This window comes from Pyxicephalus adspersus, chromosome 10 (assembly GCF_032062135.1).
Source record: "Pyxicephalus adspersus chromosome 10, UCB_Pads_2.0, whole genome shotgun sequence".
Classification (NCBI taxonomy): domain Eukaryota; kingdom Metazoa; phylum Chordata; class Amphibia; order Anura; family Pyxicephalidae; genus Pyxicephalus; species Pyxicephalus adspersus.
This window is the reverse complement of record NC_092867.1, coordinates 29041857-29060213: the sequence shown is the minus strand read 5'-3', so window position 1 is coordinate 29060213 and position 18357 is coordinate 29041857. Positions and strand designations below refer to the sequence as shown.

The window sequence follows — 18357 nt, the reverse complement described above, 5'->3', positions numbered from 1 at the left end:
CTTAAAGGCTTCTGAAATAATCATTTTCGATTGTAGAATAATGTCTTGGTCCAAAGTAAAGCTCCTTGTACAAAACTGCTAAATGAACCCTTATGGATATACATATACAATATAGACACCCTTGACCTTTTTACAATGGGGGGACATTGTGAAATAATTTTCAGATCTTTAGGGGAACCCCTGCTAAAATTACTATATCCACAGCTCAGAGTACATTGGGGTGGTGGTCAGTGGGAATTCCTCCTACAATGCTGGCCTTTGTGAGAATAACCTTCCTACCGATGGCTGAGATGTACACTTTTCTCATTGCAAAGAACCCCCAGCAACCTCTGATCTAGAAGAAACGATCAGACTGCTTGATTACCTGTTCACTTTTGCATATCCCCTATTGCCCCAGCCCCCCCCCTTATATAATAAAATGGCTGATCCCTTATTGTCCCCTATTAAGTAGGTGGATAAAAAACTTTGTGCTGAAGATACTTCTTACTTATTCATGCATCATATGAGTTTTCCCCTCAAAAAAAATGTCATTACAACATTTGCTTCACAGTGGTGTTTTTCCAAACCTTCAAATATATTCTTTAACAATATGTGGATACGCATGTCTGCAATACCATTAGCTAAGCAGTAAGACCACAAAGGTAGAAATGAAGTAGACATCAAAGTGGTTTGAAAGTGCTGAGTCTCAGGTTCTTCAGTTGATCACCAGGGACCTCCTAACCAAGGTGTGCACAAGTAATGCTGACTTCATTCTTTAGACTGGTATATAAATATCCCAATACCTCATGGTGCCTAGAGGTTGCATGTATGGAAAATGCTTGATTAGGTGACAAATTAATTGCACTGGGTGTTTTAAATTCTCGGGTGAGGTTTCCATAGTGTGGAAATATGCCATGGACAGGATGAGGTAACCTTTCAGCTGTTAGGAAGCCATCACTGCAAGGAAGAAGGTAGAGAGAACATTAGACAGGAGATAGTAAGCTGGAATTTACCAGTTTATCAGAATAAAAAGAGATGTTTCTAAGCTGATTAATCATATTTATGATGGGAAAAACAACTGTTCCGTTTTGGAAACATTTTTTCTTGTTATGTACTCCCAACACTTTATCAAGATGTAAACCAGGAACAAAAAAAAAAAAAATCTGCAAAAGTTGCTTTGGCTATATTGCAACGACCTTGATTGTATCTATTGTGCTTCTGGGTGCTTTTAAAGGGCAAGTTAGTGTAGCTGTAGGGCTGGATAAGTGGAATTTGAGTAAATTATACTCATGTTTAGGAAAGTCCCGCTTAGAATGATGTGTTGGTTGCACTTGTACAAGATGTCTGGTTTATAGCGGTCAAAGGGTTGTCCCTGAAAGAAAGAAGAGAAAAGGCTGTAGGTATGTAGTACAAGGCACCTAGAGATTCTTGCACATACCTACAGCAGACTGAATTCCTTTACAGTTCCAACAAAAAAAGCTTCTCACTTGTCCCTGACCCCACAAAATTCTATTGACCCATTTCTATACTGGGAAGCTTCACTTGCCAATAGATATGTGCATTTGCATGTAAATAAACACTCAACATGTGGCTGTAATAGACACAGGAGTTGTGGGGGTGATGCACTTTCGGGTAGCAGTTTAATAGTTGAAAACTTTTTACTTATGTTTAGGGAAACCTTTTTTTCTAGTAAAAACCTCTTATTCTGCAAATGAGGATGCCTTACTGTCACGCTGACCAATGGTAAAAGACATAACAATAAACAAAGAAAAATAATAGCATGTAACAGAACGTAGACGCATAGCCGGAAAATGGAACACGTAACTTTAAATTTCTTAATTCAGTAAACTCACATGAATAATAATGGAAAAAATGTGAGAGGTATTTCTAAAATAAGGATGTTGTCTTAGGTTTCAATAAATTTACCAGGATGCCCACTGTTCTGAAACATTGCTCATCCTTCTTTTTGTTACAAATGGTGCTTTTCTAATAAAGATGTGGGGAAACAGTCAAGCCATTCTTCAATAGCAGCACTGTCTTCAGATTTCCATATGTTTATCTACAATAGATTTGCCTACAATAAATATTCAATTTTTTATTATTGTGAGAAATTTTATCAAAGATATTTTGCTACTGGTTCTTAAGTTTGGGGCAAGCCATAGAAGTTGAAAAATTCTTAATGATAAAGCTCTCCGGCAACTGGGTTTCCCATTCTTCGAGAATTTTGCCATGTCTGTTGGTAATTGCTGTTTATGCATATTTTATGGTGAAGTTCTTGATATTTGAGAAATGCTATGAACTGGTTTTACTTATATCCATATTTTTCTGATTGAGAAGTGTTAAGAGTCATCAAACTTTTATCCCAGGTGTGTAATTGCACTGTGGGTACATCTAAAAAAAAAAATCAACTGGTGCATTACAATCAACTGGTGCACTTTCCATGCTCTAGGAGGAACACTGCAGTGTTTAGTTAACGCTTAGGGACTTTTTTTTATTAAGGAAAACTTCTGTTTGAGAATTCCTAAACTTGAATCTTTGTGCAGATTTTAGGGACAATCATTAAACCAATCCCGCAAGGGGTATATTAAATTTCAAAGGGGCTTTCTTTATACCAACTGCCTACCTTGCACCCCTAGATTGCCTTATTAGACCTAATCCTATTTCAGTTTTTAAACAATTACAATGGCTAAAAATTAAAATGCCTTTTTTTTAATATTCCTAAAGTACAAAATAGATCGTGTAGCATTTGCTATAATATTTTACAAAACATGCATACAATTTAAAGCTGTTTCAGGCTTATAATCCATGCAGTGTGTGGAAAAATAGGCTAAATGATGTTGGGCTTAGAAAAGCACAATAAGGCTTGTTACCTTTTTTAAGCCTCAATATAAACCAAAGGAACATTGGAAACCTGTCCATAGTATTATCCAATCAATTATATATGTCCTGTTCTATTACAGGTTAAAAAAATATATAAAAAGGTGGGAACCATTTACATAGGTGTTATTCAATAGAAAGTAAAAAACCTAGATTTAGTTAAAATTTTTATTTATATTCTCAGTTACAAACTTGGGAACTCCTGGCCTTCCTAAAAGTACTTAATAATATTTAATGCAAAATGAATCTCATTGCTGCATCAATAAAGCTCCTCGACGTTTTCCTGTAATGGGTGGCAGGGCACTGAGATAAATAGCTCTTTAATGAGATTTCTTTGCATAATAAATTAACAAAATCATATAGAAATATGGAAACTACCAAATTAATGGAACAACCAAATTTAGTAACTTTCCTGTCTGCATCCTGACCGCTAGAACGCAGTACTGTTTTTCTGAAAGCAATTTTCTGCTACAGCCATGGATATTAAGAGTACTTTTTATGTAAATCTTCCATGAAAACAACAAGTTCAGATTCTGAATGGAAATTGGAACACACTTGCTGATGAACTAAGAAAGAGGAGAGCCCCTTTTCACAGCTGTGTTATTCTGTTGGAGTTATGGCTACAATTATTTTATTTCCTCCTTGAATTTCATCATTATCCAATAACATTCAGATGTGGCCAAATGCTCCAGGCATGGCCAAAACATCCAGATGACTGAATTCAAGTTACCGTTTACCTCATGTTCTGGGTACTTGAATTTTTCTTTTGCTATGGTAGACAAAGATGGTAATGTCTACATGAAACTACACAGCTCAGGAACAATATAACTATGTGGCTTTGTTTTGATGGTGAATATTGTAGGTTTTAGGTCCAAGCTGTTCATATAATAACTTAAGAAACCCTTCTTTGTAAGCTACAGTGAGACTAAATCAAAGTAGTATGCATTTGCTGACAGAGATATTCATCAAACGTAATTATATAACTGGTCTACAGACTTTCCAGAACAGGGCCAAGCCAGACAGACTGTTCTTCCCTTTCTTGGGTTTTTGTCTGTTGGAGAGGTGACAACATTTGCCCTATCTTGTACAGATAACCAAGAATCTCTCTATATTGCTTATCACATAGTTAATGCATAATAAAAGAATAGTTATCTTTTTGTGTAATAGGAAGAGCCTGGTGGTGAGTCCAAAAGGACTTTCTAACATGCTTAAAATTCTTTTACCTTGGTATTCCCTCACTGTATTTTATGACAATCAAAGCCAGTACTTGATAAGTCACATTTCTTCCAGATAAGATATGACAACTACCATGTTGTGTGCGTGTGTGTCACACATTGCATGTTCATTTTACCTCATCTTAACCAGGCCCTTACTTATCCATTGTTTTGTCATATCACCAAATCCATAGTCCATCTCCAGTGAACGGACACATGGCATGTACACATGCTAGATTTTTTTGTCATTGGAAATGATCGTGAAAGCTAATTTCTAATGACAAATGACAAACCCCACTCTGCTCTCCTCTCTTTACTTTCATTGCGGTTGTTCGTCTCATGTTGTTTATGGTTCTGCCACGATGGATCCATGAATGATGTCAGACGGCCTCTGTACACGTCAGATTCTCGTCAGAGACAAGCCCAGGGGCTCATAGCAGCCGAGTATCATCTGACGTGTGTACATAGCCTATTGCTTAAAAAATAACTAAACGTTTTTAGGGTGCAAATGCTAAAAATTAGTGATGAATATTATCGCCTATTATGGGTTGCAAATATAGTAATTAAACCGCGTGAATTGCAGACTCCAGACAAGCCATTCTCAACTAGGGTTTGCCAACTAGCCATTCTCAACAAGGGATTCTTGGGCTGGTTGACAGCCCAAGCAATGGTCATACAAGTAAATTACATTGCTCTGGGACCAACACGAATTGGCAGATCCAACTTCATGACTCTAAAGATGTTTCTGGATGTCTGTAAAGGAGCTATTTAGGCCACCACTGTGGGGAATTGTTCATACAGGCAATACAAATAGTATTGTTCCCATTGATTGATTTTAGCAGGGGTTCTTTGACATCTGAAAATTATTATAAAAAAGTTAAGAATGGCTGCTCCAGACAATCCCAAATAGAAAATACATGACACAGGCAAACCCTGTGCCCACAAGCTTTAAATCCAATATCTGACATTAAAAATGTAATTTTTAAATAATTTTCTTATATAGTGAGGAAGAAAACAGTTGTGAGGATATCGGGGCGTTGAATCTACATAGACAGATCTCAGTTGATGTAATTACTTGCTAACTAATACGTGTACCCAGCATGATAAGGCTATGTATGGTTGGTATCCTAAGGCCTGGCTTGATTCCACTTGGCAAAATGTGATAGAAGAACATAAGTTAATAAGAGCTACCGCCAAGTCTAAATGCCATTTTTTGTAAGCACCATGTAGACCCTGTAGTCTGTCTTCCAAATGGACTACTGTGTAACCAAGGAACTTTGATGGGCACTAGTGTTTTTAGATGCACATGTTCAGGTACATGTCTATAGTTTGAAGAACTTTGCATTTAATTAACAATCTTCTGACCTATCCCAATAGTTTGAAGTCATAAAATACTTCCCCATTTTGAAAAAAAGAAAACCCGGAGGGGGACCATAACAGTAGTATGTATTTCATAACTTTTTAGTATATACTGATTTAAGGCAGCAGTAAGCTAGTGGATAATTATTCCAGAAGTATAGTACTCTGCTAGACAGGAAATACTGCATTACAATGTTCCTTTGCACTATAGGGAAAATAAAACATGTGCCTCATATAGCTCTGTACATCCTAAGTATATGTGTCTCAACTGACCAAATAAATACTAAACTAAATAATTTTGACTACTGTAGCAGAATGTTTCTACCCTCCTCCTGATTTACACTGTTTTCCAAATTCTTTGTTTCCATTAAAGCTTTCTGTTGGTGATAACTCCATATTTTAGTTTAGTAGTTGAAAATTTAAAAAGTTCCCTGAGACCTAAAAATGATTTCAAGTGTTCTTTCAGAGTAAAAAAAGGTGGAGAAAGGCTTATTGATGTTCATAGGCACTGCTAGGAGAACTGAGTAGGAAATGAAGGGTATACAAATACTTATAGAAAAATGCTTTTATTTCCAAAATAACAGCAACAAATGTTTGTCTTTAATAACTAGGTTGAAAGAAAGCCTTGCATTAGTCACCCTAGCAGTTCCAGAACCTTTAATTACTATTTGGTTATATAGAACATTATGTAATTTCTTCTTCTACCAATAAGTACTTTTCATTTTAGAAACGCAAAACAGTTCTGAGGAACATTCATTGAGCCATTAATGCTTAACATATAGAACTCTTACAGACCTCTCACATCATTAACATCCATGTGTATCTTGGCTCCAGAATACAGTGTGGTCTAAAGTCAGTTTGTCATAAAATATAATAGCCAAGAAGACCCTGAAATGTGACACCAACATTTAATACATGCACATAAAAATGTAACCCAAGCATCACAATTCTAAAATTCTGCTATTTGGTTTTATTTTAAAACCTGTAAGCTTCACTGATTTTCGCCATTTTGCCCCATGGTATTTCCACATCTGAATAAAAAATAAATCCTTATCCCCAATGTGTTATGCGTACAACATCTACAGCTACTTATGCCAGTCCAGCAATAACATTGTAGAGGTCTATGCTGAGCTCCTTCTGGTCTTGTAACATGAACTGTATAGTTTTCTCTTCCAACTAAGAGAGTTCAATTTATAACAAAGCTGTAGACAGCATGGTTTGTTTATTACAACTAATGCGCTGGAAAGTTCAGCCATTACCCATGCAACCAAATTATTTGCTAGCCTGCCCTGGGAACCATACAGCAAATACAGACCTTTTTTATATATTCTTCAGTTCCATAAGTTAACATTGTTTTTTACAACATCATATTTTTAAATTTAGAGTGCAATAAATATATCAGCACTAATAATGAAAAAAGGCACAGATAGAAACATAGTATAATGTTCTATGCACATTCCGGTCCTTTTAATATACAGTACAGTAAAATGCATTTGTCTACTTTCTAATTTTCTCTATTTTTGTATTGACATATTTTTGGATGAGAACTTTTGTCCAAGTCTAAATAAGTTCACAACCAAGTTTACATTTTTTTTTATATCTTACTGAAGCTTTTCCTTGCAGTGGGGAAAGCTTCTTTATGTCTACGGGTGATTTTAGTGAACTCCTCATTCAGACTGCAGCGGCTTGCTTCTTGCCTATCTAGGATTTGGGCTGGGAACGGACACATGGTTTCCTACTCTTAAAAGCCAGGAACAGTTAATGGAATAGGGAATAAAGGCACCATTTACATTAAATAAACCAGAAATTAATCCTGGCCGTGTGAGATACTCCACTACTTGGGAAAGTTTTTACTAAACATGGATTTCAGCTTGTACTTAATAGTAATTGACTGGACGCGGGCTCTATATATAGGGAGACAAAAACAATGCAATATCCTTTGTGAATTGACTTTCACAATCAAAACTTCTATAAAATTGTTTACAGTGGTAAACTGAACACATGCAATACTGTTTGGCTTGGAGTTCAATGTCCCCACTGTTAGCTGCACAATTTTGATATTGGGACACTTGTTTCTGTACCAACTGTCTGAGAGATTGACAGTAATATCCCAATTGCCCCACCAATTACCTTTTATACCATTTGTCTTTACAAATTCTTTATATTCCAAACTTATAAAAGAAGGGCTTAGGTCTAAAGCATAGAAAGTAATATGCATGGGGGCCCATTGCTCCCAAGCGGTCAGGTTTTTAAAAGGTGCAAATTCATGTACATGCATTGTTCATTTTCATTGTACAATGGAAATCATGGTAAATGGTACAAAGTTCAATTATTCCTAAAATGTTTTTTCCTGCTCAGATCACCCCTTAATGGGGCAGTCTCAACAATGTCAACTTTGTTGATCACATCTGAAAACCAAGCCGAACTAAAGTTCCACTTTAAAACTTTGCAAGCAGGCCAGGGCTTTATTGCAGAAAGGGACAGACGATGTCTCTTCTATAATAAGCATTCTTTCCAGGCTGATAGCTCCCTCCATCTGTCATGCACTGGCACATCCAAGCTTCCCATGCAGTTCCTGGGGTTCAATAAACTCATTTATTAGATGGTGGCGTCCGCGATAGAATAGGAACAGGTGAGTTTAACAAGATTTAGTTCAGCCTTAAAGACCTAGGTCAGGAACATCTGTTTGACATCAGTTGGAGATGTCTCTGAGATAATTTGAAATTATTTGACCCACTTGTATGAAGTGCAAAACTTCTGTGATAATTTTTATACTGCATGCACAGCCAGTGCACAGGAGGACTAACACTGATTTGAAAAAAAATCTATCAATTCCAGGTTTCATGCTGTGTCCACATCCAAAGACTAGTAAGAGGAAAGTATTTTTGTTTTTGGGTTTAGATGCACATTTTATTATTGTGAGCATTATTAAGTTTTTCTTTTTAATATTGTGCTCCACTATGGCTGGTACGTTAAAACATGCGGCAAGCACAGATCCACATCAGCATTGGGTGTTCTGTGTTTGCCAGGATGTGCTGATACAAGTTGGAATTCTAGAAAAAACATTTGACCTTGAATGAATAAATTAGCCATATATATTGTTAAAATGACACGTATACTTAACAAAAAACCTGTAACCTACCTGAACCATTTTTTTAAGCCACCACAAAAGACTTAGAGACTATAAAGTTTTCTGAGGTCACTGCTGGCTCATTTTGAATGGATCCAAAAGTGAAATTCTATCTGCACAATTTATTAGTCTTAGGTAACAACTATACGATCCCAGTACAGATCTGCGAGCAGCAGCCGCCAACGTTCACTAACATGCTCTTTCTTGTTGGCTATTTTTCATGCTGTGTTAATATCAGTCTGTGAGCCTTCCAACTTCTGCAGTATTAAAGCACATCTTTTTTAGGCCACCGAATGTTTAACTCTTGCTGTGTGTGCTTGGTAATATAATGTAGGTGGATACTTTGGAAGCCAATTGAGCTCCAAAAAGAAAATAATAAAATAGTGAAATGATAGTAAAATACTAAAGTAAATAAATGTGACTATGTTTTTATAGTAAAAGAGAAAAGGCTTTTGCTTGCTTCAACTCATTCAATAAAAATAATAAAAATGTACTTTAAGTGCACACTCTTTACTAGCAAATCAATCCTAGTCTCTTTCTGATTAGGCATGTATGTTTTTTTAATGCTACTGTAGTGTTTATTTTTTTTAAACTTTTTTTTTTTTGTAACTTTCACATTTACAGTGCTGGGTCTTGATTTTATAAGGATATTCATTCTATATATTATTCATTCTATAGATACTGTTTTCTGTTTATTAGCAAAGTGAAACTATATTTTTTGAGGGGGTACTTTTTTTTTTTTTACTTTATAAGTGTTGAATCTGTCACCATGTAATCTGTTTTTATATATTATAATGTAAAAATTATTTTAAAAAAAATCTATAAAATACTAAATATTCACATTGAAGATGTTGAGATGAAGCAAAATAAATAATTTTACAATGTTAAAAAATATGTACAAAGCACCATCACGTTCACTTAGAGATAGAACATTTTGCCTGTAACCAGACAGATCTTTTCTTTTAGTTGGGGGATTTTGTGTAAGAGTTAGAACATCCACTAGGTTTTTACTGTTGTCTGTAACCCCACTGGGGATATTTGTTCTCCCTTTATGTCCTTATGACAAGTCAAAAAAACAAAGGGAGGTGGATGTCATTAGCACAGGGCAATCTAGACCACAATAAATATGTAGTCCACTGTGGGAATGTTTCTCTACTTTTTGGAAAGTTTTTTTTTTTTTGTCCACATTGTAGAGACTTCTAACACTTTCCTGTATCTCTTACATACTACCAGGAAAGGAAGTATTAGGAGACCCATGCAAAAAAAAAAAATACTCCATAAAATAAATAAATAAAAGTTGACCATTAATATTTACTGGCAGTTTAAGCCGGTTTTAGGAAATTTCTACACAATCCAAGAGAAAACACCTTCTGGCATTATTGGTGCTGGTTATTTCAGGCAGAGGTATTTCAAAGTGTAATTGTTTGCTGATGGTGCCTTGTTCCCACAAAAAAGATGGTGTGTAACAATGCAGTAGTTACACTTGCAAACAATAGGATAGTCCCTTTCAAAAACTTTAAGCATCTCCTACAACAGAACTTCATCTGCATGGGATATTCAGAAGTAAAATAGTAATAGTAAAATAATAATAGTAAAATAAAAGTCATAATACATTAAAATCCACTCCTGACAGTAAAAAGACTGATTTACTTTTTCTTGATTGGTCACAGATAGATTAGACATGTTAGTAACTATTGATTGAAAGTACGCAGGTTGTCGTGTGTATAAATGATTTATAAGTCAATAGTCTAAGAGCCGATCACAAAATTGATCAGATCAGCTGGTTAAGTACAAAATTGGCAGCAGATCTGCCCCTGTGTACAAGCTCCCAGAAGTGCTTGAAATGGAATTGTAAATGGTTCAGAAGTATACATTCTAGATTATTGAAATTATTTCATGTGAACTGGACAGCCTTTTAAAAGTCCTTCCCACCAAAGACAAGGAACTACAACATTTTTTGTTACTCATTATAAGTCCATTGATCTTAGGTGTGTTCTTCAATGTTTATACAGGTCTTATACTAGGGACTTCCAAGCTAAACCCTGACCACCTTGCACTCATCTTGTCCAATAATAGTAGCCTTAAAATCCAGTAAAATGCTATTGTTGTATAGGGGGATAACTTATATAAAAATATATAATTTATGGACTCGTCAGATGCCTGGTAACAAGCTAAATCAAAGAGGCATACAAAAGATTTTTTGAATAAAAAGAATTGCAGACACCTTGCTCCACCTGATATTGCAATGGGTATTTTTATGACACAGCATAAAATTAAATGTTCCGATTTCTTGGTTTTGAGAACAATTTTTTTTTATTTAGGCCTTTAGCTATAGCTAGAAGGCCTTTTAACTATAAATTTATACACTGCCTTTCTGACAATATTATTAAAAGTTCTTTATTGATTTTTTTTTTGTTTTTTAAACAGAATCTTCTGATATTGGACCATCAATTGTAGTTCACACTAGTGTACCATTTGGAATAGAGCACTTGGAACAAGAAAAAGAGGATGTGCAACAGGTGATCTTGAAGCAGCTTGATGCAATACTACCAAATCTTCCTAAACCAAAAGACATCAAGTGTCAGAAATGGAGATACTCACAAGTAAGTAGATCTACATTTACAAATTGAAGGGCCTTGGTACTCTTGTTTCACAGATAACAGATGGCTTGAGCATGTAATGCACTCGTTTTAGGGCCAAAGTCCAGCCAACTTTTTATTTTTTGGGTAGAGGATGGGAAAGCTCACATCTATAAGCCTTCCCAGCGCTATCCTAAAAAGTAAAAGATCAAGTTGTGACTGAAACAAAATGTTACTGTATCAAAGACCAGTCTGCTGGAAGTGAAGGAAAAGTGTGTGTGAGTGATTCAGCTTTAAACCATGTACAAAGAAATATTCATTTTTAAAGTGGGCCTGTGCTTTGTTTACCCATTGTTTGGTTCAGCCACTGAGAACAAAGTTAGCCAGCCATATCATTTTAAGTGAGAGCTTAAACAGGGCCAAGCACTCTCAACTCACCCCTATGTGAAAGTGCTGTCCCATGGATCAGAGCACATGCTCCTTTGTACTCAAAGTACCATGTATTTTCCTAACTTACAGCAACCAAACATTACACCTATGGAATGAAGAAAAGTTTCCTTCTGGGGAGCGAGCATTAGAGCATACCTCGGGATTTCCTCATCTCTGTTCCAAAGATTTAAAATTTTAACCTCTCCTGCTAATACTCTCTTGAAGAATAATCACCAGCTTAAAGTTTTTTAGAAACCACCTCTTTCAGGTGTGTTGGTCTGCTAGTCCCACACTGTGTCATATCGGTTTCCACTGCCAAACTCTACAATAATGGAGGGCACAGTATTGGCATAAGGGTTGCCAGGAGGAAACAGTGGAGAGACCAAGAGATCAGCACTCAAAGAAAGTGTCAGTTTCCCGGTGTTGGAAGAAGAAGCAGTTGATTTCTCTTCCATAAAGTGTTGGGCAGCATGAGAGGTATTTACTCATTAGGGAGATTTTACTTATGGTACAGAGTAGTGGGAGAGTCACTTTAAGTAAAATATTAAAAAAAAAATCAGCTCACTCGTTACTAAAAGACATACACAACATTACAATAAATATTTAAGGAAGTCATTCCTTTCCAATAGCAACCCACTCATTTATGTTCAATGCCAATTTTTTTTTATTCCTTTTCAGATGGAAAAAAAAAGTAAAGAGCTCACTGTGTGAAATTCATTATTTTGATGCTGACCCAGCAACTTCAGTTAGCCACCAGGGATTACATGAAAAGCAGTAAATATTAGCATTAACTGTCCCATGTACACAGCATGTTGTGTGGGGGTGGCTGACTTCATCCACCTTTCCACAACTAGCTGTATTGTCTGATAAATGACTTTAAGAAAGAATTCTTATTGTATATAGGGCATTCGCGTTAACGATGAATATGAAAATATAGTATTGAATTTATATTCTAGTAATCTGATACCGAAGGGCTCCATGTAGAGCCATTAGAACTTAGATTTGTACAAGATGTATAATTTTTTATGAAAATTGCTTTCCCCTCTCTCCGTTGTGTAATCCAGTAATGTATAGCCTGTCTGCAGTCACATGAAAACATCAACGTGGTGGTTGTCAGCTCATGTCAGTGTTCCTTCTGCAATTATATAGGAAGAATGGTGAATTTTGTCTGATATATCTGAGCACTGTAAATATATTGGAATGAAGTGCGGAATATGTAGGTGTATTGTGCATCATGTGATCCCTGAGATTTACCAGTGATCAGAACAAGTCATCATTTACATGCTCAAAGAAATTGCTAAATTGCAATTTACAGTTATTTCCAGATTTGCTCCGTGTGCCTATGTCACTACATATTGCAAATTAGTTCAGTCAATGTTTTATGGTTTAAGAATGAGTGTATAGTGTTTGCCCAGTGTGTAATAAATCATGGAATGATTCACTTAATTATAGGAGTGATGTGGCAGTCTCAGACAGTCTTCATCCAGAATTTGTGCACACAAAGCCTTTATAGTTCTGGAGAGATTGTCTGGGCTCATGTGCTTTGTTTTAACACAATGATGTGGAAAATAGGAATAATTAACTGTCATAGAGGATAGAATGCAATCCTTTTATAAACCACAGACAAGTAGAATTTTAACATGGCAATATAAATGTTCTCAACATCAAAAGAGATACTCGACAATGTCTTAGGATAATCATACATGATATGGGTTATGATTCATGCGGGTCATGAGTATTGGTTATGATAAGGACTATTTAGGGCCAACCAGAGGGTGATCAGGATTGGCATTTGAGTTGGATGTGCTTGAAATTATTCATTTGGTAAAAACCTGATGCAGCTAAGCATCAATGAATGCCCTATCAAGAAAAGATTCACACACAATATGCACACCACAGTGAAAGCCATGGAGTCGACTATAGTGTGGCTGGGTGATGTGAACATCGGCATTTTTTTTCATCTCGAGTGAAAATCTAGCAGGAGATTTACACTGTTTAGTGATCACGGCGTCATATGGTTGGAGTGTTGTAGTTTCCATAGCAGTGTTCCACCCCAGTCCACAGAACAGGTCAGGGTACTCAGAAGTAGTCAATTAGTATGTGTATGCCAGAATGTTACTAAAATCGTCACTAATGATTATTTTAAGTGACAATTAGATTCCTTACGGGGTGGTGGTATCTTATTACAATGTGCATTTGTAATAGTAAAATAACCAGGAACATGTTTTTAAGAATGTATAAAAATAAATTTGCATCTCTTCATACATTAGCATTTGGTATGTTTTCTGGCACTGACTTGACAGGAGAGCTAAGTATAAGTTATGGAAGCTTTTCAGACCCCCACAGTTAAAGTATTTTGCAGTTTGAACATGTGCATTTCTCAGGGCTGAGTGTAGAAGACACGCTCCATCACAAGCAAGTCAAAACACTTGCTTGAACGAAAATGGCAAGGAAAGATTTTTTTATCATCCACTTCTATAATATATCACTATAGTTAAGGAAACCCCATCATATACATTTGAATAGTTCTTAAAGACTATTGACAGATGCAACCATGAAATGATAGCTTGAGAAGCAAATTTTAGCTTGAGAAGCAAATTTACAACCAAGAAAAGTTTCATATATATTATATATATTGTCCATGTTTACTCAGCGGTACCCAAGGATTGTTCTCAGAATAATGAGCACATGTGATTGGAATGGATGCTAGTCACATGCTCAGCAGGCCGGGTGATAGGAACCTCCCCCTGGGGGGGTGAGGGTTGAAATAAGTGGGGCTTTGCTTACTACAAAATCTCAAAGCAATTAAAATAAACTTATTTGTAAAAAAAAAGACATTTATCCAGAAGGTTCATACCATCATGGTAAAAATGCATTTTCTAGTCTTCTATGCAAATCTAACACTCCTAAATATATCTTTTACTGAAACTGATATATACCTCAATTTTTTTTTAAATAATGTGGAACACTATCAGGTGTTTATCAAGGTTTCTACTTTCTTCCTGCTATGCAAAAAGTGATGGGGACACAGGTGACAGTACAAACCTGACAAAGGTCCAACCTTTCCCCCTTTATCTAAAACTAAAAAATGTTTTGGCTGGAGTTGCAGATATCTTGCAGAATATTTTATTATTGCTTTAACTGGCCTTTCCTTTAAAGATAAATGTCCCTGAGCTATTTTAGGATCTCGTTTATATCGCATTAATGTGGAGACATGCTTAAAATGATTTCCAAGCACTACACCCCCCCACCACCACCACTTATATGAAGAGTGCTGTAAATACAATGACTGATACAGATCTCCAGTCTTATCTCTCATGTGCATAGACAAGCTCTATTTATACAAACACACAAACATTTACATCATTGGCTCATCCACTTATTTATCTTACGGCATAGTTCTGGAAATCAGGCTAAAATATACTAAATTAGCTCCAGGAGGCTTGCTCTGCAGTTTACATTATTGCTGTATTTCCTTACAGGGAAGGGGACTGATATTTATCTAATATGCTTCCATGTATATTCAGTACAAATCACTATATTTTGCCCTTTTTTTTCGCATTTTAAAATAGTAATGCATGTAAAAAAAAATAGAACTCCACCAATATAAATAATGGCAAGAAGGGCAAAAAAATCAGTTAGAGACTTTGTCACCAATAGAAGTAAAACAAAGGTAAAGGCAGAGAAAAACTAAACTCCCCCCAAAAATTGTAATAAATTCAGCATTTTGGTCTACTGTTAGGCACTATAGAAACCTATCAGTTGAAATGAAATCATTTGCGATGGCTCTGCATTTTAATCTTTACATTTTTAAATAATATAAATGGCCAGATGTGCAATCTAGACTTTGTTACCGTATTAATGTTTGGTAAAGTGTCCCAGTTGGGAAAAATGCATAAAGGAAGGTCCCTGCAATAGAAGTGCTCATATACTGAACTATTTGTCAGTCAGGGACTTCTCCCAATTAAGGCCCTTTCACACTTGCAGTGGAAGAGCACCCGGCTAGGCGCTCTCAGGCTCATAGTAAACTGTTGCCTTGTGCCCAGGAGCCGCAAACTGCTCAGGAGGTCAATGTGTTTGCACGCACCCTGGTGCAGTTCTTTCTACAGAGGAGGATAAGCAACAGCACAGCGATTAAACAGACATGGGTGGGTCTAGGGCGGTCTGGTCTCAAAGAAAGTGGATTGCATTATGCTAGCCATCAGACTGAGGGTATTTCGTGGGGCAAAAGTAGTGCAGCAGAGAGCTTTGGAATAATTTTCTCTTTTAAATCTGGGATTCTTCCCAACAACTACTAGTCTAGTTCAGGCATTTATTAAAATGGACCGGAGGATATGGAAGGAGAGCTTATGTTCTGTATTCTGTATAAATTGTATTGTATAATATGCTTCTATTTGGATAATGTTGTTCTTTTTAACGCTGATGTCACAAAACACACACATTGGTTGATAAAGTGGAATTCTTCTGCCAACTAATCAGAGTGATTTATGTTCTAGGTTACAGAGGCCTTTCCGGATTGTCCAGGTCAGATAACTCTGCACAGCAAGCCTTTCCTCCTATGTGGCGGAGATGGATTTACACATTCAAACTTTGATGGTTGTACAGAATCGGCTCTACGAATTGTAGAAACTTTAGCCTCTTCTTTACAAAATTTACGCTAGCTATGTACACAGGCATAATGTGATATATACATATTTTATTAGTATGCATTATGGCATTGTGCTCTCCAATTACATGTGTAAGAATGGATATTTTCTCTAGAACGGTTACTTTTATTGATAGACCAGCTAGTGACCTTAGCAGTGCTGAATAAACCTTTCCTTGATTGCATGAATGGCATTGTAATGCTGGAGAAAAAATAAAATAGTGTTTTGGATTTGTGTTTGGAGTTTTTATTTGGACAAAATAATGGTAAAGACAGACCAACTTTAGCTTAATAATATTAAACTGTACTTATATGGTACCAACATATTACATATTACTCAGCTCTGGGCATTAAACTGCAAAGCTTTTATTTTGCAAAATTACCTTTATGCGGTTTATACCAATTTTTGGAACATAAGTAGTGCCTTCTCTTTCTGAGTCCTTTGGCTCTCTGGTTGTCACCCGCTTGTGGGAACTACAGGCAGCTATGCTTTAATCCAATTTTCTGCAGTCTAAGTCAGCTTGATTGACAGCTGCTCCAACCACTTAGCAGCACTTTCTGTAAATTTAAAGCTGAACTCCTGTCTAATTAATGTTTGATCTCTCCTGATTTCAGGGGGTTAACCACATCTATCTAGGAGATAATGATTTTGGAGAATACTTGCTTATCTCGTACTACTGCAGCCACAGGGGCTCCTTTCTACTGCCAATGCCCTGGATTGTGGGCTGTGCCTTGGTGCCATCTCATAAAGTGCAAGACTTGCACAGAAGGAAGTTGATGTCAGCCATCAGATTAGTTGGGTGGTAAGGTATCTGGTGTGGCTGCATAGTAGCAGCCAAGCAGAGCAGGAGGAGAGCGTTAGCAGCTGGGGGAACTAGGAGTAAGGCTATGCTCAGACTAGCGGTGAGGTTGCATGTAGTTACTGTTTATTCACACTTCTGCACCGCATTCTCTGGTAAGGATATGCTACATGTAGTGTCTCACCCATGGCATCCCATTGACAATGAAAGGGTGGCAGTGAGCAGCTAAGCACCACCGATTCTCATCGATTTAGAATGTGGAAACATTGGTTCTTTCACAACCAGTGGCAGCGGCTTGGGTGGCCAATTGGCTAGCAATGTGCCAGCCAATAGAAGCTGCACAGGATTGTTCAAGTGGCAAACTTTACTCAGAATCATGCCCTAGACAAAATGCGCAAGGAGAGTGGTGGTGAGGGGTGACCCACTGTAGGAGAAAAAATAAACGTTTTGGCCCGAGTTCATCTTTAACTGTCACTATTGCTGGAAAAGTTGGCTAAGGATCTGCTTGCAGACTCAACAGGTAATAAACTGCATTACATAGGGGACTCAGAAAAGCAAACACTGCTATGTAAAGTCTAGTTACAGACCATATTATGAATGTAGTTTTTTTTTTTTATTTTGCCCAAAATTCCATTTAAAACTTGGTGAGAAAGTAAACGTTTGCTCCTGGAAATGTCCCAAATGTTCAGCACTGTTTTATAAAAGTCAATATTTCCCTAAGAAAAATTATTATATTAAATGGGACAGTTCAAGAATATAGCGTCCCCTTCCTAACAGAGCTATATACAGATCATAGACATGAGATGATGTCTGCCTGTTTTTGGCCAGATTTGGAAACATTTAATGTATGTGAGGACATGCGCTGAACAACTTCTTGAGAAAACATCAACTCCAAGTTATAAAAACTGTCCTAGTTAGGGAGATATTATACATACATACATACACTGTATATATCAATCTGTTTGGGTGCCATAACAACAAACACATAATATGAATTTGGAGTAATATATCAGACATTCTCATCACATTAATGGGTCATGTTTTAAAAGTTGCTCATTGACCACCTAAATGGCTACTAAACTTCAGTTACCTGGTTTATATAAAAATACGTTTTAGCTATCTTTGGGCTTTGCATGAATAGACAACAGTGGTTAGCCATATTAACTGGGCTAATGTTTTAAAAATCAAGAACCTTTACATGAATAGTAGTGACTGTCCATACTAGCTTTGTCACATATTTGTATTTTCTCTAGAAGAAAACATTGGTGCCTTAGGAACAAGATCCCATCTAAATGTAATAAACTACTTCCTTTTTGGAACGCAGAGATTAAAATGTCAGGGATCA

At 36.5% G+C, this 18357-nt stretch overlaps 1 protein-coding gene and 1 long non-coding RNA gene across 3 annotated transcripts in view; one reads left to right on the top strand and one right to left on the bottom strand.

Annotated features, from left to right (window-relative positions):
- The window catches only part of RNLS (renalase, FAD dependent amine oxidase), a 112378-nt gene extending 95935 nt beyond the window's left edge, over positions 1-16443 (top strand). For both annotated transcript variants that reach the window (XM_072423267.1, XM_072423268.1), the window contains exons 6-7: positions 10987-11162; positions 16064-16443. In XM_072423267.1, the coding sequence (XP_072279368.1) occupies positions 10987-11162; positions 16064-16228 (341 nt within the window). In that variant the 3' untranslated portion in view covers positions 16229-16443. The remainder of the gene's footprint in view (positions 1-10986; positions 11163-16063) is intronic.
- Positions 1-18357, bottom strand: part of LOC140338943 (uncharacterized) — a 69779-nt gene that overhangs the window by 2399 nt on the left and 49023 nt on the right. Inside the window, exon 3 of the long non-coding RNA XR_011922344.1 lies at positions 783-936. This is a non-coding gene — a long non-coding RNA (uncharacterized lncRNA). The remainder of the gene's footprint in view (positions 1-782; positions 937-18357) is intronic.